Below are 25,703 nucleotides of genomic sequence, written 5' to 3'. Positions count from 1 at the left end.
CTCATTAGTCCGTAAAATAACAATACTGAAACTAGACCTAAAAGTGCCTATTTATTCTGAACAGTTGAAGCCGTTTTAACATAAACAATTCAAATTTCTTATTTTTAGATTCGAAAAGCAATGTAATCAAAAATATACATAAAATGTGTTAACATTGTAAATTGTAAATCCTGGAAACATGTTTCGTGAAATATTTTCAGCTTATCTTAGCAAAGACCAGAAATAGACACCAGATTCTTTGTAAAAGCAGATTATCATTTTTCAAAGGACAATTTCTAGCCCATCGAACTAGTGATAGCCTAAATATGTCTGTCAAGATATTGTATTCTGTTATAGCCTTAGAATATAAAATAATAAAAAGAATATAATTTAACACACTTTATTTAACGTTGCTAACTTAAAATTTCACTATCAATTGCAGCAACCAGATCTAAATCGCCAGCTGTACGTCCCAAAAGGTCTCCCACATGGACCCACGCATACCTGACCGTAGCATGGTCCACAGAACTGGCCTGGATAGTCACAGCCAGCTACTTGGCCGCAGCCAGGAACACCGCATGTAGGGCAAGGCATCTTAAGAAGGAATTTCTAATTTACGTACAATTTTTTTATGTTTTGGGATGCAAATAAAATATGTAATAAAAACGAATTGTCAGTTTTCACTTTGACATTGTATTTATTTTTTTATTCTTCTTTTTTTTCATGTGCCTGCTAGCATGATGTTATTATATTTTGTATTGTTGTGATTAAAAGAGGTGGCTATAAATATAGAAGTTAAAATTTTCTAATTTACTCACTGGTTATATGTAGTCTACTCCGAAATATCAATGCTTGGATATGCATATGGATACGCGACGTTGCCTCGTAGATTCCACCAGGACAGTTCCACCCGTTCCTTTTAAATTAATTAAATTTAAAAAAATAAATTTAATTAGTTTCGTTCGTTCGTTCGTTCGTTTTTTTAGAAATTTAAGTGACGTTGCTTCCGGCCCGTTACACAAGTATCCCGCCGACTATGAATATTTAAGAAAATATTTTTTTATTTGTATATAAAATTACAAAGTAACTTATAACAAAAATAATCACGGCCTGCTTTGAGTGGGGATATAAGAGTGATTCTTAATTTATCAATTGTTTTTTTAACATAAATTAAAACTGCACTGGTGTTTTTTTTTCAGCTTAACACTGTATTCCGCATCAGGGAGGGACGAGGGAACCTAGTGTTAAGATACTCCACTCCCCACTTTCCACCGAATTCTCGATGCAATGCGTGTGCGTGTGCGTGCGTGTGGCGTTGGCTGAACGCCGTGCTTTTACCTCGACACCAGAGCGAAGAAATGAAAACATTGAATAATCAATCTATGTAAAAACTAGAAGATCAAATAACTTACAGCGAAAACTTGCTCAGCGTCAGCAGTTCCCGGGTTGTGTGGGAACCTAACAAATGTGTAAATAATATATTAAAAGGAGCGATAATTTACAACTTGCAATAATTATAAAGAAAGTAGTGTATAAATACTATAATTAATTTAACTTAATAGCATTACTGGTACTAAATACCAGTATTGTACAGCAGTACCTTGCATAAAGAAATAAAGGACAGTTCTAAGTGTATTTTTTTTAGCTTTCGCTCTATAAACAGTAGAATAATTTGTTAAAACATTCCGTTTTCCACATCCTGATTAATTTTCGGGACACAAGAAATAATAATTACGCATTCTCTCGAGGAATCAAACCCACAATCATCAAATTTACATAATTTTGTTCAGGTAATTAAAAATAACAGATAAAGTTACTATAACTAAATAATAATGGAAAGATATATGTGACCGACTGGTAAAAAAGACAAAAAAAAAAGTGAACACAACGCTTCTTGGTGATATAACGGAAAGATTTATTAATAACTTAAACGAAACTTAACGAGAGTGAAAATTATAAGGATGTAATGTCCGACGTAAAAGAATTTAAATATATATTATATATTTTTATTGGCATTTTTTTATTGATTTATTTATTTTTTTAAAGTTATCATCTGTCTCTACTTTTATAATATATATTCTGATTTCCCTTTTAATGTTATTTATTTATTAAAAAAAGATTTTTTTCTACTTCCGCTTAAATAAAAATATAATAAGCGTCCTCTTGACAATTAATATAATATTACAATTTAATGATAATTAATATGTACGGCACTCTTAATTATATATGCTTAACATATACATACCGGTATTCTAATAGTTTGTGCGTAGAAAAATAACATCTTACATTGCAAACACAATGTCTTACTTTGATAAATCATTAGAAATAGTGAAATTTGTATTTACATTAAGCGGAATTACTTATAAAAGCAAAAAATTAAATACCAAAGAGAAACTCATAGTCCGTTCGATATACTATTTTAATTTCGTTTCCGTTAACAGCGATGTAGTGGGAGCCGTATACTGCTTTATAGATGGTGTTCAAACTGGGAAAACTTTAGTGGAACTCACGTACATAGCCCCTTGCATTACCTTCGCCATTTTATGCAGTCTGAAAGCATTTTGTATGTTCCACTATGAAGACCACGTATCAGATTTAATCGATCAATTACGAGACCTGGACAACAAGAGAAAAGACGAGAGTGACATAAAAAAAAGAGAAACTAATTTCTTACATGCAATTTTGAAGGCCTCTAATATAATAAACTTGATGCTTCTCCTTACTTTTTGTGTGAGCCCTTTCATTTTGATAGCTTATAAATATGTAAAAACGAGTGAAGTGGAGTTGTTTTTGCCGTTGCTTATTAAATATCCGTTCGATTCTTACGATATAAAGTATTGGCCTTACGTTTATGTTCATCAGTTTTGGTCGGGTACGTGTAATTTTATTGTTGTTAGTTTTTATTTTGGATATATTATACGTCTTTTGAGCTTTCTGCTGTATCTTTGATGTTAGGACACTCCATTCTCGACTTTCTGCCGAACTCTAGAAGCACTACATTTTGAATGGAACTGACTGCCGCGCTTTACCTCGACACCAGAGTGGAGAAAAGAAAATATTAAAGTCCATTTCCTCCAGCATACGCTTGTGCCCCTGCGCCACGATTGGCCTATGTGTCGATTATTTAACATTTCATATTAATGAGTTAATAATATAACTTATTTAATTTAGTGGTTCTGGTTATTGTCAACCTTTCTGTATCCGACTACCTACTCTTCATTTGCTGCACATACCTTCGAATCCAGTTCCGTTTCCTTCAGAAAGATATTAGAGAAATTGTCACATCTAATAGAAAGCTAACCGAGCCTGAGTTGGTTCTATTACAAGAAAAAATTATAAATTTAGTGAAGTGGCACCAAGAGTTGATACGGTAATTTTTTTTAACAGTTTTAACTATAGTGCTTATATTGTATGAAATAATATAATAAGAATTATTAAAATAGCAATATGGTCCCATCAATAGCAATATGGAAATCAAAGAATCCAGAAGGTTACTATGAATAATGTAAAATGTTCTGGATCTCCCCTAATTATGGGAGTTCCACACGGATCTATTCTAGGCCCCCTTTTATTTCTTCTTTATATTAACGATGTACCATTTTATGCAAAGTATTTATGTGATATTGTACTGTACGCAGATAATACTTCCTTAAAATTTGAAATTCACAGAAACCATGTAAACTATAACGAAATCAGCAGTTGTCACATATTCTTCGTTGGTTTGACGTTAATAATCTAATTTTAATGCAAAAAAACTAAATGTGTTGAATTTGCACTACCTAATGTTTGCCTAAAGTCTGTTTGAATAAAGAATGTTTTAAATTAGATTTTAATTACGATCTAAATAATGTATTGTTTGTAAATAATGTATTGTATGTATTAATTGTTTTTTTCCGTCTACACTTCAGCTTGACAGGTTGTTTGGAGCTCATCTATGCCAAGTCTACGTTGTATAACTTCGTCTCCAGCTCTGTACTGATATGCTTCACAGGTTTCAACGTTGTGGTTACGTATTTTAAAATATTTGTCTTCATTTTATCTGCTTCGATTTTTTTCCCGTATATAGATAGACAGAGAGAATCTAGTGTTAAAGCACTCCGTTTCTCATTGAATGCGCGATCTCTTTTCCGAAACATTAATTTTTAAAAAGATTAAGTCGACGCTGTTATTTGTATACCACAGCAGGGAAATGAAACAATTCCTTTCTAAGATTGGGAATCGACCACAACCATCATGCTTAAAGTCGGGTTATCCCACTGCTCAACGCTGGCTTCGAGACAAAGCGCGGCGTTGTGTTTCGCTTGCGACATGCGAGATACAGCGTGAAGTTAAAAATAAAAAGTTATTGATATTTTATAATATTAGTATTCATTACTTCTATTACTTTTTCCAGACCATAGATAATGTAGCTTTTACTACAATATTTGTAGTATTTCTATCTACAAGCTTGTTGCAAATATTTTCGCTGTGCTTCTTCGGAGATTTATTGATGGAATCTGTAAGTAATAAGCTCTATTGCACAATATATTTTCTATCATTTCAAATTTATTCCATTTTCTATCATTTCAAATTTATTCCATTTTCTATTATTTCAAATTTATTCCATTTTCCAGAGCACAGAAGTCCGTAATGCTGTATATGAAAGTAAATGGTATTACACCAACACTAAGGCAGCTAAGAGTTTACTCATCATACAAACAAGGTTTATTATAATGTTAAAATATACAGTGTTTTACAAGAAGCTTCTTTAAAAGACTAATACAATTAAAACAAAAGAGTTTTTGATTGATTGATTTTTTTCAAACAAAATAATTACTAAAATTATCGTTTTTGTAACGTTTAGTAGTATTTTTGTAGTGCTCGTAGTAAGTGTTTACGTTCTTGATACGATTCGTAGCGTCACACTTAATAGAATATGGATAAAAATCATGTAATGAAAAATAAAATCGGAGTGTCTTAACACTAGGTTCCTTCTACTTATCCTGCTATATGCTATTGTTTCAGAACCGACAACCCATGCAAGCTAACTGCCTTCGGTTTCTCTGAAGTTAATCTAAAGGCTTTTATGAGCGTATGTATAAACTTATAGTTATACATTTTAAATTGATATAACTAAAAGATTAGAACGAGGCTGTCGTGGTGCAGGGGCGCAAACGTGTGACTAGCGCGACGGTTCCGATTCCTTCTGCCTACCCTGCTATATGCGGGATACAGCGTGGAGCTAAAAAAAATACTAAAAGATTTAATACCTTCACGCAGATAAATAAAATTTCTTTTTTTTTTCAAAATCGATTTTGGTCTCTCATTTTAAAATTCAAAAAGGACAGATTATGGTAAGGCAAGAAGAAATTAATTTAATTTTAATAATTTCAGATTTTAAGTAGTGCCTGGTCCTATTTTGCCTTATTGAAAACTATATATAGACTGGGATCCGGCCGTTGAATCCTGCATAAACGAGTTTTCTTAATTAAACCTATATTAATGAATAATACATGATTAGTAGAACAGATTACACCTGGGTTGCCTGGAAGAATCCTGCCGCAATCACCTTTAATTTCATTTTTTCGTAACTCGTTTTTGGAGATAATTGCACCAATACGTTTTTTATATGAATCGCACATCATTTGAAAGATAATCGCATAAGGAATTGGAAAATTAAGGGTTGCCAGCTCTCAGTCTGCCGCAAGTCTAGGGTTGCCTGGTTTAAAGATGTCACTAAATGTTAATAATTTGCACTCATGTGTTTTTTTAATGAATTATATATCAAATTAAAGCTTATTTTTTTCTGAACACTATAAAACAGGGTTGCCTGGAAAATTCCTGCCGCAAACTGGGGTTGCCAGCGTTTGAAATATTTTATTCCGGTTCCGTTTGACTATGAGAATAGACGATGAAATGCGCGGTCTGCCCCATGTTTTAAAGTAAAATATTATATAATAGAAGGTCAATCTTAAAATCAATGTTTATTCTAATTGTTCACCTGTTAAATGATGATTTTAATCATATTAAGTACACGTAGAAAACTATTTAAAGATGAAATCATCCTTATTTTTCAAGTAAAATAATGAATGTATAATATTGAGTCTTTGCAAAATCTATTTTCTAAATACTAATATTTATTTAAATTACCATTTTGAAACAACTAAATTATCTAATTAAATAAATGTTTACAAATATCGATCTACTATAAGCTATTAATATACATACATATACATCATGTTTCCTTAATATAATGAAGGGTGACCATTATTGCGGATATTTTTTAAATTAATTATATTGAAAAATATATTTCAATGAACTCTCTGTCTCTCTCTCTCTCTCTCTCTCTCTTCATCCTCTACTTGTTTGATTTCACAACGCTTGCCGCAACTTTTTTTTTCTCACGCAACTTTTAATAATTTGCATAGGAAAAAAATATATATATATAATAGAATTATAATAAACAAAACTAAGTTAGCAAAGATTAATTCCAAGAAAATTCGGCAGTAATGCCGACTAATAAACGCTATTTACGATTTATGACCAGGAGTAGGCAAATATCAATTAGTTAGTTCGCTATTTTTTACTATAGATAAACATTTTGCAGCGCGAAACAAAGCAAACCACATGCAATAAAATTATTTTCGAAGATGTATTGTTTCTAAATGCAATAAAAGGGCAGATGGCCAAATGAGTTGTTTTTGAGCATATTACTTAGTTACTTACCTTTCGTTTTAGAGTAAAGACGTTTTTACTTGATAAAAATGAAGATGTGTTTTTTGTGCGGCCGGAGTGAAAATGTGATAGAATTTAACGAGGAATCTCTCCAAAAGTGTAAAATTATGCTATTGTTTCGCCAAAAAATGAATTTTAAATACAGTGACATTTTTTTTAATAGTGACACAATGCACGGTTATCATTTACAGTGTTACAAAAAGTTCATTGTTTTAAAACAAAAATATAAAGAAGTATTTTTTAATTATTTTCTAATGCAAAACGTAAGTATACTTTAATGTTTAATATTATATATTTTTATCTATGTAAATAACTTCTAATACAGAATAAAATCTAGACAATTGTGGCAGTGGGATAGTTGCCTCAGTTTTGATTACACTAAGTTAGGGACGTTAGGAGTGATTGTGCTTTATTATAATTATAAGAACAATTCTTTCAGACCTAAATGCCTTAAAAACTATCAGCATAAACGGACAAGTTCTTGCTAGTGAAATTTTTTATTTATAATTTTTTAATAGTTATTATTAGTTGAATAGTTTTTCTTGGAATTAATCTTTGCTAACTTAGTTTTGTTTATTATAATTCTATTATATATATATTTTTTTTCCTATGCAAATTATTAAAAGTTGCGTGAGAAAAAAAAAGTTGCGGCAAGCGTTGTCAAATCAAACAAGTAGAGGATGAAGAGAGAGAGAGAGAGACAGAGAGTTCATTGAAATATATTTTTCAATATAATTAATTTAAAAAATATCCGCAATAATGGTCACCCTTCATTATATTAAGGAAACATGATGTATATGTATGTATATTAATAGCTTATAGTAGATCGATATTTGTAAACATTTATTTAATTAGATAATTTAGTTGTTTCAAAATGGTAATTTAAATAAATATTAGTATTTAGAAAATAGATTTTGCAAAGACTCAATATTATACATTCATTATTTTACTTGAAAAATAAGGATGATTTCATCTTTAAATAGTTTTCTACGTGTACTTAATATGATTAAAATCATCATTTAACAGGTGAACAATTAGAATAAACATTGATTTTAAGATTGACCTTCTATTATATAATATTTTACTTTAAAACATGGGGCAGACCGCGCATTTCATCGTCTATTCTCATAGTCAAACGGAACCGGAATAAAATATTTCAAACGCTGGCAACCCCAGTTTGCGGCAGGAATTTTCCAGGCAACCCTGTTTTATAGTGTTCAGAAAAAAATAAGCTTTAATTTGATATATAATTCATTAAAAAAACACATGAGTGCAAATTATTAACATTTAGTGACATCTTTAAACCAGGCAACCCTAGACTTGCGGCAGACTGAGAGCTGGCAACCCTTAATTTTCCAATTCCTTATGCGATTATCTTTCAAATGATGTGCGATTCATATAAAAAACGTATTGGTGCAATTATCTCCAAAAACGAGTTACGAAAAAATGAAATTAAAGGTGATTGCGGCAGGATTCTTCCAGGCAACCCAGGTGTAATCTGTTCTACTAATCATGTATTATTCATTAATATAGGTTTAATTAAGAAAACTCGTTTATGCAGGATTCAACGGCCGGATCCCAGGGTAATACAATGAAGATTAAAATATGTAAAGTGTTTACAGTTTGTTCTAAGGAATATATATAATTAAAATAAACGAATCATACATTCAAAAATTGTTGTTTTCTTAAAACTTTTCCTTAGGACAAAGGACTTTTTAACCGACTTCTGTAAGAAAAGGAGGTTATCAATTCGACTGTATTTTTTTTTTATATATTTTATTTTAAAATTATGAAAAAAAAACCACTTATAAAATATATTTCATTTAAAAAAAGAACTTTTTTTAATCTTCTCCAAACATTTATTGTTATAAGTATAGTGACGATTTTTGTTTATCACAAAACAAATGGACAAGTAAAAACTACTGTTACTATGTTATTTTTATTTGAAAGAAATGAAAATAAAGAAAAAATACTTTTGTAAGAAATCAGCGACTTTATTTTTTAATCTCATTATTAATAAATAAAAGTTTTCATACAAAAATTACTTCTAGACATCAGAAGAATTTATTGCCTATTTAATTATGCCTTAATTTTATAATACTTGAAACTACGTTAAAAAGTAATGTATAAAAATAATCTTAAACGGTTAACTTTAAGAATTGAAACGTTGGAAACAATCGAAATATTCCACAATTGCATTTACAACTATATACGATATTACAAAGGTAGTAATGAAAATATGTTTAAAATTATAAAAGAAAACTAATATCTAGAGAAAATTACAGTTCAAATGTACAACTTATCTACAAAATTTCTTAAAAAAAAACGTAGCAAACACGTTATTTTAGAGCACCTTCACTTGTTCGAATGAAATATTTTTATAACAATGCAACGAATGAAACAATGGATGCCCTACAACTTATATCTAAGTACAAAAATATAATTCGAAAAAAAATTTACACCTATATTAAAGCTGACGTGTAATGTCCTGTGATGTGATGCTGAAGCAATGATTTGTCATTTAACTCCCTTATGCTAATAAATGTTAAAACAAACACTTTTTTTGTATAGCTTCACGCTGTATCCCGCAAATACCAGGCTAGGCAAAGGAAACCTGGTGTTAACACACACTCCATTCCCCACGCACTGCCGAATTTTCAAAACATCAGAGGAATGGCAGAACAACAGAGAGCAGAACTCAATGCACTTAAAACAAACATGAAAATTTACTATATGATTGAAATCTATAAAAAATTACATTTCCACAAGCAAATTATAAAAAATCTGTATAATATTGTCAAATGGAAGTCTTCTGTGAAGTTTACAAACACTTTTAAATGTTTAAATGATTGGTTTTTAAGTTGTATAAAAATTACGAATTTAGCAGGATTTGAACTTGTACTTTGAGATCACCACACAAAAATCAAAGCTGATTAAACTATATATTCATATCTCATAATTATTATTCTTGTAAGACAATTGCCACTACTTCATAAATATTATAAAAAATGAACATTAAGCGAGAAATAATCCTTTTATTTATGTGCAAATTCAAATTCTGCTACATTCAACATTTTTGTATATTATAATTTCTATTGCCAGACTATGTAATATATATACAAATATTTGAACAAAAACTGACATTGTATTCTCCTACTTGAAATATAAAAAATTAGACATATAAAAAAAATTGCGCGAAAGGGAAGAAATTTACAAGAAATCTGTAATAACCTATAGACTTATTAACTAAACAGATCTTTAGAAACCATGAAATTCGACGACATACTGTTTTGACACATCTAATAATAAAAAAAAATGTTTATTTCAACAATTTTTTTACGGAACTTAACATGAAATATAAACTTTACAAATAATATTATTTACTATCAGTAATTCCGTTTTCTCTACATTCTCTACTATCATACAGACATATAAAACAATTAAATCTTTTTCATTTAAATTTCATGTTCATCTAAAACTTTTAAATATACAGATATTTTTAATTATATGATTACAAAAATAAGTCCTTGTTATATTCTGTAAAGATTGAAGAAGAATGTAGAGGTTTTTAAGAGATTAACTATAATTATAATATGAAAATATAATGATATTAAAAGATATCTAGTTTTTTTTGTTTTCATTTAATAACAAAACTCGTCAAGAAAATATCGACCCCTTCTCAATACAGAATTACTGAAAATATATACCTACAAAAGAAAAGTTCAATCAATACATATAATAAATAGAAAAAAACTTTTTTATTACTTAAATCTAAACAGACAACCTAAGGCGTTGTTAAGTGGTTTTAACAAAGCAGTATTACATACTTTTCATTCAGAAAGGCCTTAAAGTTTGAATATAATTTAAAAATTTTTAGAAATGGGTTTCAAGGATAATTGAAAAAGTAATGTATGGAAAAATTGGACTGTAGCAGTATTTTAGTAAGCTAAATCCTTCAAATCATTCACTGGTACGAATTAGACATTTCAACTATTAATATTCCTAATAATAATTCAATATAGAAAAATTTATTTACAGTAAAGAAAAAGTCTAAAAAATATTTTGATTAAAATGTTTGATTTTGTCATGCACACATCTCAGGCTTTTTTATAATTACGTATTTAATATTTACAAAGTTGATAAATATAATTATTTAAGTACTTAGAGGTCCTACCAGAATAATAATACTTAAGACAGAAATCATAATTGCTTATAAAAAATGTTTAAAAAAGTTATATTAAATATAAATAAAATCAGTTGTATTTAATAATGCAAAAATAACACAAATATCTAATATTTCGAAACTTAACTATATTATCAGAATTTAAGCAATAATTTCCAAAATATTAATATAAGTGTTATTTCTTTTTCTTTAACGATTTTGTGAATATTATTATCTGCATTGAAGGTGTTGGTATATGTCAATAGACAATACATAGCTGCCGATAAAAAAATGTAAATATGAAAAAATAACGGTTTTTTTTACAATGATAGTCACCAATAAGTACATTCCAATCGTTCACATAATAAACGTGATTCCTGCATTTTGGAGTGGCATGGCGACGACATCCGTCGACTGATTAATCACATCTGTAAAAAAAAAACAAAAATAATTAAAAAAATTATGAATGTAAAAGTTTTTTTTACTATTTCGTTGATATAGTTATTTATATTTATTGATATGAATTGGGACTAAAATATATAATTACCACTTTGTCACAAGTGGTGAATATTTTTATAAAATATAGTATTCATATTAGGTAGAATTTAACACATCAAACATATATTCTATATCTGTGTCTGTACTCCAGCTTTTGCCTATACTAGTGACGTCATCATTAAGATCGCTATATTCTGGGCCCAGCTTATTAGTAGATCTAATATGAGTTAATGAAACATATATTACCATTCTCCAATCATCCACTCTGTCACGAGTGATGTGCGAGTAAAGCGTCTAGCGTGTGCTCTTGTTGCACCTGCGTCTGCGTCTGCACTTGGGCCTGTGCCAGTGACGTCATCACATGCTGCGGTATATTGATTTGGACTGGGACCGCCATGTTGGAGCTGGTTGGGACCTGTGTTAGGAAATTACAGATTATAAACATTTCTTTTAGACAGCAAATTTTATTTTTTAAAAATTAAAAATTAGCTTCACGCTGTATTATGCACACAGCAGATGTGCAGGCAGAGGGAACAACAACATTTTGGAGGCATTGCTTGTTGAGTGGCGGAACTCAACACCGCGCTTTGTCTCAAGTGCAGACCGAAAGATCCGAAAAAAAAAAACCGTGCTTCTTGGGTAGGTTCAAACCCCGCTACGTTTGAACCCACAACCATGACATAATATAATCATATAATAATTTAATATTCATTAATTTTGTCATATTTTGTTATAAAACTTCAGTGACTATACAGAGTGTTTTTGCCAGCACCGCTTTAAATGAAAGCACAGTTTTACCTACTCTATAAAAACCTAATACAAATAAAACAAGAGATTTTGCCAAAAATGATAGTGATTTTTTTGAATCTTGAATTTTTTTTTTAGGTATAGGTTTGAAATATTTTATCCTATATGCTGCTCCCGTAAAAATAGCGCGACGATTCCACCTGTATATAGAAACTTGATTGCAAAAAAAAAATGATTTAAACTTCAATACACTAACATGTATAGTTATCTCGGGCATGATAGTGTTGTGCTGCGTGCTGGCGGTCTGAGAGGTGTTGGGAGGCTGCTTCTCTGTCACATCACTATTAGCCTCGTCTCGCGCTCGTTTAGTTTCGTGTGAGCGCGTGTGCTTGCGTAGATGGTCTTTACGGTAGAAACCTGGAAAAAACATGTTATTTAGCTGTATGTACACTGTATCTCGCAGATATAAGAGTGGGTAATCTAGTGTTGACACTGTTCATTGTTGGCTTAATTTTTGAGACATTGCATAGCAGATTTCAACACCGTGCTTTGTCTTTTTATTCCCAGGAATGGTAATTGAACCCACAACCATCGCCTTTGCTGTCAAATGTCGCCATGCCGCTGCGTCATGACGTTCTCAAATTCGTTTAACTTGTAAGTTCTTATTTCTGTATCTACAGATTTTATGATTTATTTTTGATTTTTCACTTGTGATTATTTCCTTCCCGGGTGAACAAAAATTGAGAAAGCCTAACCACGATGCATACCTTTCCCACACTGCCCACAAAGTTCAGTCTTGACACCAGAATGTATAACGGCGTGTAAGTTAAGATGCTCCCGCCGCTTAAAGCCTTTGCCACACGCGCCGCACACGTACGGCCGCTCCGGATTGTGGCCCAGCTTATGTCGCTCTAAATGCTCTTTGCGTTTTAAACTGTGAAAAATTGGAAATTTAAAATTAAAAAATTAAATCAGCTTCACGTTGTATTCCGTACACGGCAGGGTAGACCTAGGGGGAGAGGAAACCTAGTGTCAAAACACTGCCTTCCTTCATTCTTCTTTCCACTTTTCTTAAGACTTTAAATATTTAAATATCACAATTTTACCCTCTTCGTTAAATAATACACAAACTATTACCCAAAATACGATATCCATTTTAGATATAATTTTGTTGTGTGACAAATCTGACGGAGAACAACGAAAAATTTGAAGTAAATTAATATTTTCACTTTTTTATCATATTTTTTTTATAGTAACAGTAATTTATCAGTCATAGCTTTCATTGCATAATTTCATATTTCAAAATGTAAAACATTTCTTTATAATGTATATAGTAAAAACTAACCCAGCTCCACAAATCCCACATATAAATCTCCTCTCAATCTTGTGAACAGACAAATGCATCTCCAACTGAGTCTTGTCAGGGTAAGCCATGCTGCACTCCGGACAACAATAGATGGGCGTGCCGTCAGCTGCTGTCGCTATAATAACTTGCCCGGGCTTCGGTCTGGCTGGTTTGGGAGGTTTCTTCTTGTATTTCTTCTTCTTTTTGTTCTGTATGTGTAGAGTGCCATCTAAAACATAACTTGAATTATAGTCAAATTACTTTTTTTATCTTCACGCCTGTAGCATGGTAGGCAGAGGGTACCTACTGTCATGATATCGCCTTTTTTCGAGACATTGCGCAATGTTTGGCGCAACTCAACGTTGTGATTTGTCTTGTTATCAGAGCAAGGAAAAAATTATCTATATATATATAAAAGGACATGTACTGATTAGCTGAGGTAAGACGCAGGCACAACCGTAACCGCTGATGGTAGAAACGTGCTATTTGGACAAAAGTTTATTTTCGTAATCTCGACATCCACTAAGGGATTCTGAAAAATTTGTACCCTAAAGGGATGAAATAGAGGTTAAAAGTATGTCTGGAATTTTTTTTATATCGCCACCGATTTTTATAAAATTTAAAATTCTGACTTTTAAAAATATTTCATTTGTTGTGGTTTCCAGGATGTGCCAGTACAAATCTCGCTACTTAAACTTTTTTACACATATTCCAAGCATTCTTCTTTCTTAAGAGTGGAATAATATTTTAAAAATGTTAAAACAACGTAATCAACAAAGGTACTAAATAACATATTTATATTCAAATGACCTTCATCTAACACAGCCTCCGTGATGTCTTCCTTCTTATCCTCCTCCGTCATCATTTCCACTTCCACCGTTTCCACTTTCTTTACCTCAGTCGGGTTGAGTCTTAAGAACTGTTGTAGAGACACTGGCAACGCTTGTGTTTGCTAAAAAAATAATTAATATAATACCGCATATATCAGAGTAAACAGGCCCTACGTTAAGACATTCAGTCCTACACGTAACGTGTGGAACTCAACACCGCGCTGTCTTATCATCAGAGATAGGAAATGAAAATATTTCATTCCCCAAATGTGAAACAAACACGCAACTCTCGGTTAGATATTTTGCCACTGCGCCGTAAATGCGAAGAATAAATATGTATATTAAAATTTTATTTTATTAAACGACTAATAACTTTTTTATAAAAAAACTTTCTTATGCGTTTTCATGATAGAAAGAATTTAGTATTCTGATGTTGTCACATTTCACTTGGTACCTGCCTTTTATATTTCGGAGCAAATAAATATTAGGTGGCGTAAACCCATTGTGTAAAACCATTTACCATTGTCACAATGCACACTCTATACACATCTAGGGGATCAATGGTCGTAAATTTTTACTCTCACTTTATTTTGTAGTTAACTTTTACCTCCGGCTTCACCAATAATTAAATGTAAAACAGCTAAGAGTTGTGTATGATCCATGACCCATAATAAATGCCCAAGATACCAAGATGCATAGCTGTATATACCACTAAAAAGACGTACTACATTATACCTCGATAAGCATACTATCCAATGAAAACACATTTTTTAACTAAACTAAACAGTAGTTTCTGAGAGAAATTAATATAGATAGAAAATAATTTAATATAAGCATATAAACATTTTTTTTATAATACCTGTGGAGGCAATGTGTTCAGGTACTTGACAAGGTCTGGCGAGGGGTTGGTCAGCTGCCACGGTACGCTGTCGCCCGCGTCCGCGTCTGTGCCTTGTGAGCTTTCCTATAAAATATGGAAAAAATCCATATTAATATGTATAATAAACGTGTAAGACATCGCCTCCTGTACATGGAAGATTTATAAGAAAAAAAACTATTATTAGGGGATATATTAGTGTAGTAACAACTCTAAACAATAAATTTTAATGTTTTTATCCGCTTATCCGTGTGTTTGTGCATTCTAATTTCAGAAACAATTTATGTGCGGTTTTCACCATTATATATTGGTAATCTTCCTTTAACATAGCATCTATTTCAATCGGTTCATAAATAAAAAAAGTACCGTAATGCAAGTGGGTGAAGCAAGCGGGTTCTTGGTATAAAGAAAATCCTATTTTCTTCTATTTAAGAAGCCATCCATAGATTATATGATCTTTTACACAACAATTATTGTATTGAGTGATAAGGTTGTGGATTCGATTTCCACTAGGAGACGATGATAAAGTGCAGCGTTGAGTTCCGCCACTCAACACGCAATGTTCCAAAAATTATTGGAACATTGCGTGGAACATTGTGAGGTACTCGGGAATGGAGTGTCTATATGCGGGATAAAGCGTGAAGCTAAAAAAATACAACTTACATCGTCAATATTCTCGTCGCACTCTTCTTTAATAATAATATCTGTTATTTCATTGTTGTTGTCGGCGCTCGTGTTGTTGTTCAGCGTTTTAGTTTCGGGACCATTGATGACTATTTGATTGTTTGACGTTATGAATACCTGTAGAAAATTAAAATATTTAAATTTATTGAAATCTATATATATATATATACATATAATAAAATTATAAGTGATCATTGTCTGTACATGGAAGATACATAAGAAAAAAATATATTTGGGATATTTATGAATATAAAAGCAATTTAAGTAATCTTTCCTTAACATTGTGTTTGTTTTATTTTAATAGCTTCATAAATAAGAGTTATATGAATAAGAGAAGAACACTTCATATTTTATTTCAACGAAATTACCATAAAATAACTTTTTTATTAAATTGCCTGGCACATAAATTTTCAATGTATAGATATTGTATTTAAAATGATATAGTTATTAGAACACAAAAGTAATTCTATAGACTAGTAAATAAATAATTTTATAGTTAAAGCGGGCAAAGCCGCCAGCCGGTCGCTACTTTAAAATACAATTCAGAATATTCTATCAAAGGGGAGTTGTAAGTTTAACGTGTCTCTCTATGTGCGTATGTATATAAATATTTTTCAGTAGCATTGTAGCTCCCCAACCGATAAACCTATTTTAATTTACTTTTTTTTATTTGAAAAGATATTGGTATAAAGTAAATAAAACTACTAAAATACCTGATGTTGTATATTTTGTTGTTCTTTGTCTTGAGTCTGCTGAGGTTGGACGAGTTGCATTTCTTGTGGCATAGCCGCTAATACTTGTAGGCCTGTAAAAATATCAAATAAATTTAAATAAAAAATAATTTTACAAAAATAAGGACAATATAAATAAAATTTAAATAGTTGTGAATTTTAATACAGTTAGGTTAAAAGAAATAAAATTGTGAACAACATCCAATTTATATTAGATCAGCTTCACGCTCCCGCACACAGCAGGGTAGGCAGATTAGATGAGAAGTGAAAATAGTATTTTATCTATATTTTAAAACATTTTGGTACAGACAGTTATTTACTTAAGTGAGTGAGCATATGAGTGCCAACTCTAAATTTAAATGAATCAGTGCTGAGTTATCATTTAAAAAAAAATATCAAGGAAAAACAATGTTTTGTGTCATAAATACTTTATAGGAACTGTCACTAAATTTGAATAAATCTTATCTATCTATACTAATCCTACTAATATTACAAATGTGAGTTTGTGAGAATGGATGTTTGTTCCACTTAAACGCAAAAACTACTAAACAGATTTGGATGAAACTATATAGTAACCATAGCTTATACATCAGATGGCTACAAATTATGTAAAATTTTTGACTAGTGTCTACAATATAAGTTTAATCGGGCGAAACTGCGTGTGGGTCACTAATGTTACAATATTTAAATCGTTTTTTTATAATAGTGCAAATACAATGAGTTATTGACAGGTGAAAAATGATAACCACAAGTTGTTAGAAAGCTGCTACTATACTGTTTATTCACCTGATCTCATCCTGAATGTACCTGGACATATTGAATCACATAATTATTATTATCTTTTTTGTAATGAATGATAAAAAAATAACAGGATTTAATTTAAATTTTTATAAGGTTCACGCTGTATCCCGCACATAGCGGGGTGAACCTGGGAACCTAGTGTTAGGACACCCTATTCGCATTGAGGCACATCTGTTCTCCACTTTTTAAGAATTCTTGAGGCTCGACTTGATGCCACGCGCTGCCTATATATACTACCAGAGCGAGGAAATGAAAAAAGTTACCCCGGATGGGTAGCGAACTCACAACCTTCGTGTTTAGAGGCACGCTGGTTTAAAATCGCTGAACGGAACTCAATGTTCCGGATCTTCTCACCAGAAAAAAGGATTGAATTTACTTCAATCCCCTAAATAGGATCAAACCCACAGTCGTTACAGTCAGACGCTGTCACGCTGCGCCATGAGGTTCTTTTGGCTTATTATTAAATAGTATTATACATTTATATAGATTCTGACCTTCGGGTAATGTATTTCCTATTAATTGTATCCCACCAGATTCATTGTTTTCTGGAGAATAAGCCAGTGTGAGGACGGCACCACCTACAAATAAAATTTAAAAAACAAAACTTATATAAGGAAATAAAAATGCATTTTTTTTATTTTTCTATTAAATACGAAGCAGCTTCACGCATTTTCCCGCATAGGCAAAGGAAATGTAGTATTAAGACACTCCACTTCCCACGCCCCGCCCAATTTCGCAAAACAATTATAAAAGTAGGATGGATGTTGAAACTCTACAAAATTTTGTACTTTTGTATTTGTTGTTGCAGGTGGTGTACTTTTGTATTTGTTGAGGCAGATTGTGCTGCAGGTAAAAATTACTTACAAAATATAACTAAGAAAACACATAAAACTAACATAAATACTACTAATAAAACTAACATTTTTAAAAATAGCAATTATATATTTCTTTACCTTGCTGAAAACCTTGTATAGGTATTTGCATCTGATATTTTGGCTGCTGTTGTTGCAGTGTCAAATTTGGGCTTAGCACTTGGATCTGCACCGTGGGCTGTGGGTCACCTGTTAAGTAAAAGGAAATATTAATAAATATATAATATAATAAAAATTCTTTCTACATATAGAAATATTATGAAATAATTTAATTTCTTCATCATTTATATAATAAAAGCAATGTATATAACCTTCCCCAAGTCAATATTGATACTATTTTCGCAAAGGTAAACTGAGGCAACCCCCTGCCTCTCTTACAGTCAACAAGTCATGGCTGTCCAGAAGTTAGGCTTTTGAACTTTTGTGCATTGTTTATTCAGAAAGAAAATATTCAAGAGTAAGAAAATATAAGTACATAAAATATGAGTATATCTACATACCAGGCTTAGCACCTGGCAAGGCAATGGGCACAGATATGAGTTGAGGCGTAGCTTGTAAAGCACCACCATCTATTGTACGCAAGTATTGTACACTGTCACCCATGTTGACTCCTCCGACCATACTGACTACCTGTAATTAAAATATTTTATTACAGACAAAGTTATAAATAAGCAAAGCGGAGAAAGAAAAACTAACTTATTATCCCACATTACACTACAATTTATCATCACAAACACAGAAACTAGTACTATTAGATGTAAACTAACCATATGTCTAAATGCAGTAAAGTTTACTAAAAGTCTAACAAAGTCTAAAAACAGAAAATATTTATTTTCATCTAGAAATTATAATTCTTTTATTTGTTTTAATAAAACAAAGTCTCCTCTTATTAAAAATAAACTTGATAACATTAAACTTAGACAAAATTCATCATACACAGTAAAAGTATAAATATTAGATGAATTTATTTTATATTTGCATATCTACAAATTTGAAAAAATAATATAGTCTATTGCAATTTTACTATATGTAGTACTTGACTTTATGACAAGAGTCTCTACATAAGTGAAAGTTATGACCAAACAAATAAAATAGCTTTCTTAGTATAGTCTTAGTCTATTATTATATAAGTTGCATGCAATAAAATTATGCTATTTATTTAATTATTTAACAGTATCTTCTATATATACAATATTTAAAAAAACTTTGGTAAACTTATATTTGATTAAAATGGTGATTTATAAAAGAAATAAGTACAGAAATCACTTTTGAAATGCCAGTATATTATAAATAAAAAATAGCAAAACTTAATGCTACTCAATAATTACTAAAGATACTACATGAACAACACAAGTTACCTTATCAGCTCGAAAATAGTATTAAAGTATCATTTAAAATTTAATGGCTTCCATAATAATGATAGCGCAATAAAATTTTACAGTTAACCTTGTGCCTTTTTTAAAGTTAAGTATAAGAAAAATTAAATAACTATAATTTTTGAGGTATACACATTTTAAATTATAATCATATAAAAATAATAAAAATAGTATTGTAGGTCACATTAATCTCTTTTCCTGTCTGTATCATAATATGTAGATTATGTCGAGTATTTCAATACTTTTAAATTATATATTACATCTAACTGTATATGCTATTTTAAAAATTAAGGTTGTTTATATGTTTAGAAAGTTTCTCTTATACAACAGTGTAAATTAGTGTTAGTAGTATTATTATTAATTTTTAGTTTATTATGATAGCATTGATCACAATATGTATTTATAGCATGATTACAGTTATAGTACCTGTGACAATCCTCCATTATTGGTTACATTTTGCTGCAGTTTTGTGACTGGCAACTGACCACCTGTTGTCACAAAATGTGTCCCAGCAGCACCAACTGCTGAGAATGCAGCAAAATTCATCTCGGAGTCCTCGTCACTGCTAATAAAGTTATTAAATATGAGAATCTCATTATTTTTACTATTAAAAAATGATTGATTTATAAATAAACATTATTTCATAATGATTACATTATAAACTCCGTATATTATAATAGATTATAGCACATATGGTTGTAATATAAAGTATAATAGACTCAAAAAAATTTATTCTGTTTAAATTTCTATTCTATTTATTTCAATATTTAAAAAAATATATATTGTTTAGATATTGACAAATTAAATATCTCATATTGAGGCCATTCTTATTCTATAGATTATAGCGAGGCATATTTATATAACTCTTTAAAGCTATACTAAATAATTTCGATATTATTTCTAAGAAATGTTAAAAAAAGACATCCCCCTACCAAGAAGCGTCATCTCTCGTCGGCATATTCTGCATGTCACACATAGCCCACTTCTCCTATGTAGCGGGTGAAAAAAAAAACAAAAGCACTGTCCCACTTGATTCATTCACTACCACAATATCCCCACGACGGCGTCCCACCACCGAGCCTAAGTGGACGGGACCATTGGGAACTAAATGGTAGGGCACACACCGTTTTCAACCACCAAACGAAACACACTGGAATTAATTCGATCCAACTACGGTGAGAGGCGAAAGATGACAAGAAAGTAGGTTAAAGAAAGTTTTTATGCAGGCCCAATATACTAGAGTCGACCGGCGAGTTAGTTATACGCATATAGTTTGAGTGTATGTTCGTGCTTAACGTGATCCTCACTTTCTCTTTGCTGTACTTTCACAACGCGAGGTGCGGTTGTGGTTCAATAACTGTAGGAAGCCAAGTTGAGTAATCATCTTGTTACATGCCTTTGGATATGTGTACCTGTTTGTGAATAGACTAATGAAATCAGCAACGGTATTTCCTTTGAAATACATTTTTCTTATATGTAGAGAAATATTTAAAAAGCGTGGTGTTTTTTTATGATTTTATTAGTAGTATATCAATAGTTTTAATGTTTGAGTATTCAAATTATATTAGCAAGGTCGGCGGGCTATATAAATAACATTTTGAGCATTTGAACTTTGATACAAGGTTAAATCAAGCGAATGATTGAGACAAAGAAATTACTACAATGGCCGTGTATGATTTAGTTACGCAATTACGTAGTTTTTATGTTTTAATTCATAAAAATGTTGTTTGGGTTCATTTTATGATGGTGGGCGGAACATAGTACGGAAGATACAAGGTTATTCACCCCTACCAGTTCCTTTGGCCCAGCTGAGTGTCCATCACGAGCGGCGCTACGCATCCCCACCAAGATGCGGGATCCCCTCCATATGCTTTCAAACCAAATCACTCCCGCTCCCGACTCCTTCCACATTCAGGGAAACGAGAGGAGGGGTTGTGCGGCCCTCTCGCGCGGCACTCTCCGGCCAACACTCAGGGACGGCCACGCGCCCGTCTAACGGTACAACAAAGTACCGCTTCCGAAATAAGGTCACGGATTTACACATGTTACTGTATAAACCTACGTTAAACCACTTACCTCGTCTAATAAATCACGGTCTTCGATCAAAAATAATTTTGTATGCAGTGTTATATTAAAAATAACATCGACACTTCAATAAAAACGACATAAACATCATCGTTCCCTCTCTTTACGACAAATGAAATCCGCCATTACTGTTTATACGTTTAGCGAAGTTGTCACCAGGTGGCGTCTATACTATAAACAGTTTGTCGTGATTGGTGAATGAGTTTGAATTTAGAACTAATATAAAAAAAAAATGCAGCTGCAGCTATGAGGTCAATAATATATTTAGACTACTATAATATTAATAAACCTGAACAATATTATGAATTAATTAGAATAAAACATCACATAAATGAAATATATTTTATTAGGTCATAATGAAATCAAAACAAGTACATACTATTAAGCATAATACAGGTACACAATAATACATTCACAAACTATGTTAGGTTTATTAAAATGGGAACTGCTGCCCTGATCTTTGTATCCTCTCTAAATGCAATTCGAAAAGTAGTTTATTGTCATAATAATATCTACTATCTGAGGAGCTAATTCCTGGATCATAGCTAGGTCTTCTATCTGATTCTGATGAAGAGCTTGGCGAAGATATTCCATTTTTAGTATCAATACCAATACTTTGATTAGAATCAGAAGATTGTGAAAGAGGACTAGTTAAATTATTATTTATGTGTAAATTGTTGATCCTTTTCGATAGAGGCATAAATTCACATGTATCATCTTCCCGCGATCTTTTTCTGAAATGAGTCATAAATATTTTTTTTTATCAAACATAAGGAGATAAATAACATTGGCATTCTACATCACAACTAATTTAAAACGCTTTGTACCTATTTTCTGTCATGATTTGAAACATAGAATGTCCATTGCTTTCAACGTTAACGTTCCAATTCAATGTGATGTCTTTTCCAAAAGTCATCTGTTCACAAATAAAGTTGTGAGCCATGCAAAATTAACAAGCAATAGATAAATCTCAAATTATAAAGAAAACGATGAGCAATATACGAATATCGTGAATGACATGTGGTTTGACAGAAGACAGCTGTTTTATTTTTTTATTGCTATACTGAATTGACGCTGGCAATATTCTTTACAGGCAACTCAACAATAATTAAAATTATTAACAGAAATAATTGTATAATTAAAATATACCTTGATTAGATTTTATAAATTTATTTATTATGTGTATAAATAATTTATATGATTAATGACAATTTTCCAGGAAATCACAGATAAGAAAAAATAGTAATGTTTTATACTTCGTTCAAATTGTTACTAGATGGCGTTTGTTGCTTATTTTACTCCCCTTTGCTGTGTATATTTATATGTGTAACGTGTAGGTATATGTTTATTTTACTCGAAATAAAGATTACAAAATTAAAATACTTTATTTAATAAGAAAAAATTAAATCTATGAAATAAAGATTTAGAAAATAGTTAGACTATGTATTTGTACAATGCCTTCTTTAAATTTGTAACAATTTCATAAAAAAAATATACTTTTATCAGTTATAACAGGACAAATAAATATCCATAATTTATTTACAACATTATCATTAATAATTCTACAATTCTATATATATATATATATATATATATATATATATAGAATTGTAGACGTTACACTTCGCCACGACGGCCTTAATATTAGCCTGATAGTATTTCCTACCGCTAACTTCACATTTCCTATAATAATAATGATAATAAACGAATGACATACAAAATCAAAATTTAATAAAAATTAATTTTAAATTTGTATATATACAGACCATAGTCTGTATATATACAAATTCTTTATTTTTTTATAAAATTACTTTACTTCGTTTTCCAACCACTTACACTGATGTTTGTTATCACTATTTATCTTTATCATATTTTACCACGACCATGTCTTATTTTTGCATCACGCACACCACATAGTAGGGTAGGCAGAGGAAACCTAGTGTTAAGACACTCAGTTCCCCATTCTGCCAAATTCTTAGAGGCACTGCGTGTTGAATGGCGAAACTCAACGCCACGCTTTGTCTCGACACCAGAACGAAGAGAATAGAAATATGTATTTAATATTTCATTTAAGTACTCCAGCATGAATCAAGCCCACAATTTGCCGACTGGCCTCAACAGTTCTAAAACTATTAATAATCAGTTTATTTTATTTATTACAATATTTTTACAGAGTACTGCCACCCTACATAAATAATGAAGGTCCACTTATGGATATATTGTGCATCGCACGCACGGTCCTATCCAAACATGGTTCGTTCATGTACTGGAGCCAACGATAACTACCATAGCCATCTGCTTCAACTTACACTACCATTTATGCACAATATCTGATAGGTATATTATCTATACTATACTAAAAAAAATTGCTTCACGCTGTATTTGCACGCGGCAGGGTAGGCAGAGGGAACTTAGTGTTAAGACACTCCGTTCCACACTTTCTGTCGAAATTTTCAAGGTATTGCGTGTTGAGTGGCGGAACTTAACGTCTGGCTTTTGCCTCGGTGCCAGAGCGAAGAAATGAGAATATTAATAAATAATAATTTATTCCCTCGAGTGGGAACGAATCGAACCTACAACCGTCGCGTTACAGTTACACCCTTGTGCCCCTGAGCCATGACGGCCTCGATACTATACTATAAAATATAAAAACTAAGGTCAATATAAAGATATTGTTAAACATCTTTTGTACTTTGTACTTACTGTTTATTTAATAAATCTAAAGCTGAAAACAAGATGGAGAGAGAGGTGCTTATTTTTCAAATCTTATTTTTTCTTAGCTGTGTTCAATTTACTCATTACACTGTCGTAATTAAATTGTAACATTTCACGTTATCTAGACAAACTATACCTTTTTAACTTATCAAAAATTTTCACAAGTGAGATTCGAATCTGCAACTACAGAATAAAGATAAGTGAATAAAATAGAAACAATTTTATCTATAGAAGTGCTTGTAGAAACAGACAAATCGATGCAACAGACGCGTCTACACCCGTCAATAATCAGTATCCATGTCGCCGGAAGAAAACCGATGTGAATTTTTAATAGAGGCCATTAGTGAAGAATGGGTTTCCTTTTAAAATTGCCACAATTATAATACATCCGCTGTTTTAGACTTCAAAAAAAATCAGCTTCACGCTGGAATCTAGTGCGAAAACACTCCGTTTTCCACTTTATTCTGAATTTTTCGAAGTTATTAATGTTAAATGGTGGAACTTAACGCCGCGTTTTTTGCCTTGCCAGAACGATTAAATGAAAATATTGAGAAATAATAATTCAGCGTTACAGTCACACACAATAATTATTAAACAATTATTAATAATAGATTTTTATTCTTTTACTTTGTTGATATATTATCAATATAAGTACTTGATAATGAATCATTTCTTCATGCTTTGTGTTATTTCTACATTAAAAACGGCTGGTTTTAATTGATTGAATTATTAAAAATAATGTCTCAACTTAGCATTTTTAAATTATTGATATTTCACTGGTCTCTCCGTCCGTCTGTTCTCCATTTTTTTCCAAAAGTTCTTCTTTACCTTTCTCCACATTCTTTCTCGTTTATCTCATCAATAGGCACTACTCCATTTGTTCTGTCCAAATTTAACTTTGAAATCTGAAAATTAAGAGAGATTCAATGTTAATGTTTATTTAAATATTTGCATTATTATCTGCAATAAATTTCAACTTTATTTTTTTTACTCAGTGTAAAAATCTTATAACAATAATAATTATATGCGTAAGATTATAATTTTAATTTTGTAGTTTTCTAACGAGTTAATTACCACGTCTCATATTAACAAAAATGCAAGAGAGAGTCAGTTTTGCTATTAATTAAAATTATTAAATTAACATTACTGCGTTAGTGTCGGTCTACATCACATCTCTCTAGAAGGCTGTGACAGGGCTGTCAAAAATTAATTATTATATTATTTAAAGTATTTTATTAGACAAAGCGCAAAGAGCAAACGAGCGAATATAAACGCGACAATTGTGGG

At 31.1% G+C, this 25,703-nt stretch overlaps 3 protein-coding genes across 10 annotated transcripts; 1 reads left to right on the top strand and 2 right to left on the bottom strand.

The window, feature by feature from the left end:
• The first annotated feature begins 2,248 nt into the window (after positions 1-2,248).
• Positions 2,249-6,496, top strand: LOC146531282 (putative odorant receptor 92a). Its single transcript, XM_085198240.1, has 7 exons — positions 2,249-2,851; positions 3,151-3,349; positions 3,888-3,984; positions 4,373-4,477; positions 4,593-4,681; positions 4,984-5,050; positions 5,353-6,496. The coding sequence occupies exons 1-7, from the start codon at positions 2,278-2,280 to the stop codon at positions 5,419-5,421; spliced, it is 1,200 nt and encodes a 399-aa protein (XP_085054366.1). The 5' UTR covers positions 2,249-2,277; the 3' UTR covers positions 5,422-6,496.
• Positions 6,497-8,666: 2,170 nt separating this feature from the next.
• On the bottom strand, positions 8,667-21,850 carry LOC146531281 (uncharacterized). Of its 8 annotated transcripts, none has more exons than XM_085198075.1 (16): positions 21,693-21,834; positions 20,549-21,028; positions 20,043-20,181; positions 18,741-18,870; positions 18,322-18,429; positions 17,863-17,946; positions 17,354-17,374; positions 16,550-16,641; positions 15,816-15,953; positions 15,135-15,239; positions 14,256-14,397; positions 13,446-13,674; positions 12,868-13,034; positions 12,357-12,517; positions 11,600-11,768; positions 8,667-11,283 (listed from the first exon to the last, which is right to left on the bottom strand). In XM_085198075.1, exons 2-15 carry the CDS (start codon positions 20,590-20,592, stop codon positions 11,622-11,624), a joined length of 1,707 nt encoding a protein of 568 aa, XP_085054201.1. In that variant the 5' UTR covers positions 20,593-21,028; positions 21,693-21,834; the 3' UTR covers positions 8,667-11,283; positions 11,600-11,621. The 8 variants fall into 8 exon arrangements, with proteins under 8 accessions (XP_085054201.1, XP_085054203.1, XP_085054207.1 ...); XM_085198077.1 differs by having other exon boundaries at positions 20,043-20,178; XM_085198081.1 differs by lacking the exon at positions 20,549-21,028 and having other exon boundaries at positions 21,693-21,850.
• Positions 21,851-22,029: 179 nt separating this feature from the next.
• LOC146531280 (uncharacterized) lies at positions 22,030-22,748 on the bottom strand. Its single transcript, XM_085198084.1, has 2 exons — positions 22,529-22,748; positions 22,030-22,435 (listed from the first exon to the last, which is right to left on the bottom strand). Exons 1-2 carry the CDS (start codon positions 22,642-22,644, stop codon positions 22,135-22,137), a joined length of 417 nt encoding a protein of 138 aa, XP_085054210.1. The 5' UTR covers positions 22,645-22,748; the 3' UTR covers positions 22,030-22,134.
• Positions 22,749-25,703: the final 2,955 nt, after the last annotated feature.

The sequence above is a fragment of the Heliconius melpomene genome, chromosome 15, assembly GCF_056956725.1.
Source record: "Heliconius melpomene rosina isolate 202511_hmr_F chromosome 15, ASM5695672v1, whole genome shotgun sequence".
Lineage (NCBI taxonomy): Eukaryota > Metazoa > Arthropoda > Insecta > Lepidoptera > Nymphalidae > Heliconius > Heliconius melpomene.
The sequence above is the reverse complement of the archived record's forward strand: the minus strand, read 5'-3'. Positions and strand labels throughout refer to the sequence as shown.

Coding starts and splice junctions, on each gene's coding strand:
- LOC146531282 (XM_085198240.1), top strand. CDS start 2,278: ATGTCTTACTTTGATAAATCATTAGAAATAGTGAAATTTGTATTTACA. Junction 3,350..3,887: donor TGGCACCAAGAGTTGATACG/GTAATTTTTTTT, acceptor TCTACACTTCAG/CTTGACAGGTTGTTTGGAGC. Junction 4,478..4,592: donor GAGATTTATTGATGGAATCT/GTAAGTAATAAG, acceptor TCCATTTTCCAG/AGCACAGAAGTCCGTAATGC.
- LOC146531281 (XM_085198075.1), bottom strand. CDS start 20,592: ATGTGTGACATGCAGAATATGCCGACGAGAGATGACGCTTCTTG. Junction 18,871..20,042: donor ATAATGGAGGATTGTCACAG/GTACTATAACTG, acceptor TTTTAATTACAG/GTAGTCAGTATGGTCGGAGG. Junction 15,240..15,815: donor GCGACGAGAATATTGACGAT/GTAAGTTGTATT, acceptor CATATTTTATAG/GAAAGCTCACAAGGCACAGA.
- LOC146531280 (XM_085198084.1), bottom strand. CDS start 22,644: ATGGCTCACAACTTTATTTGTGAACAGATGACTTTTGGAAAAGACATC. Junction 22,436..22,528: donor CAAATCATGACAGAAAATAG/GTACAAAGCGTT, acceptor GACTCATTTCAG/AAAAAGATCGCGGGAAGATG.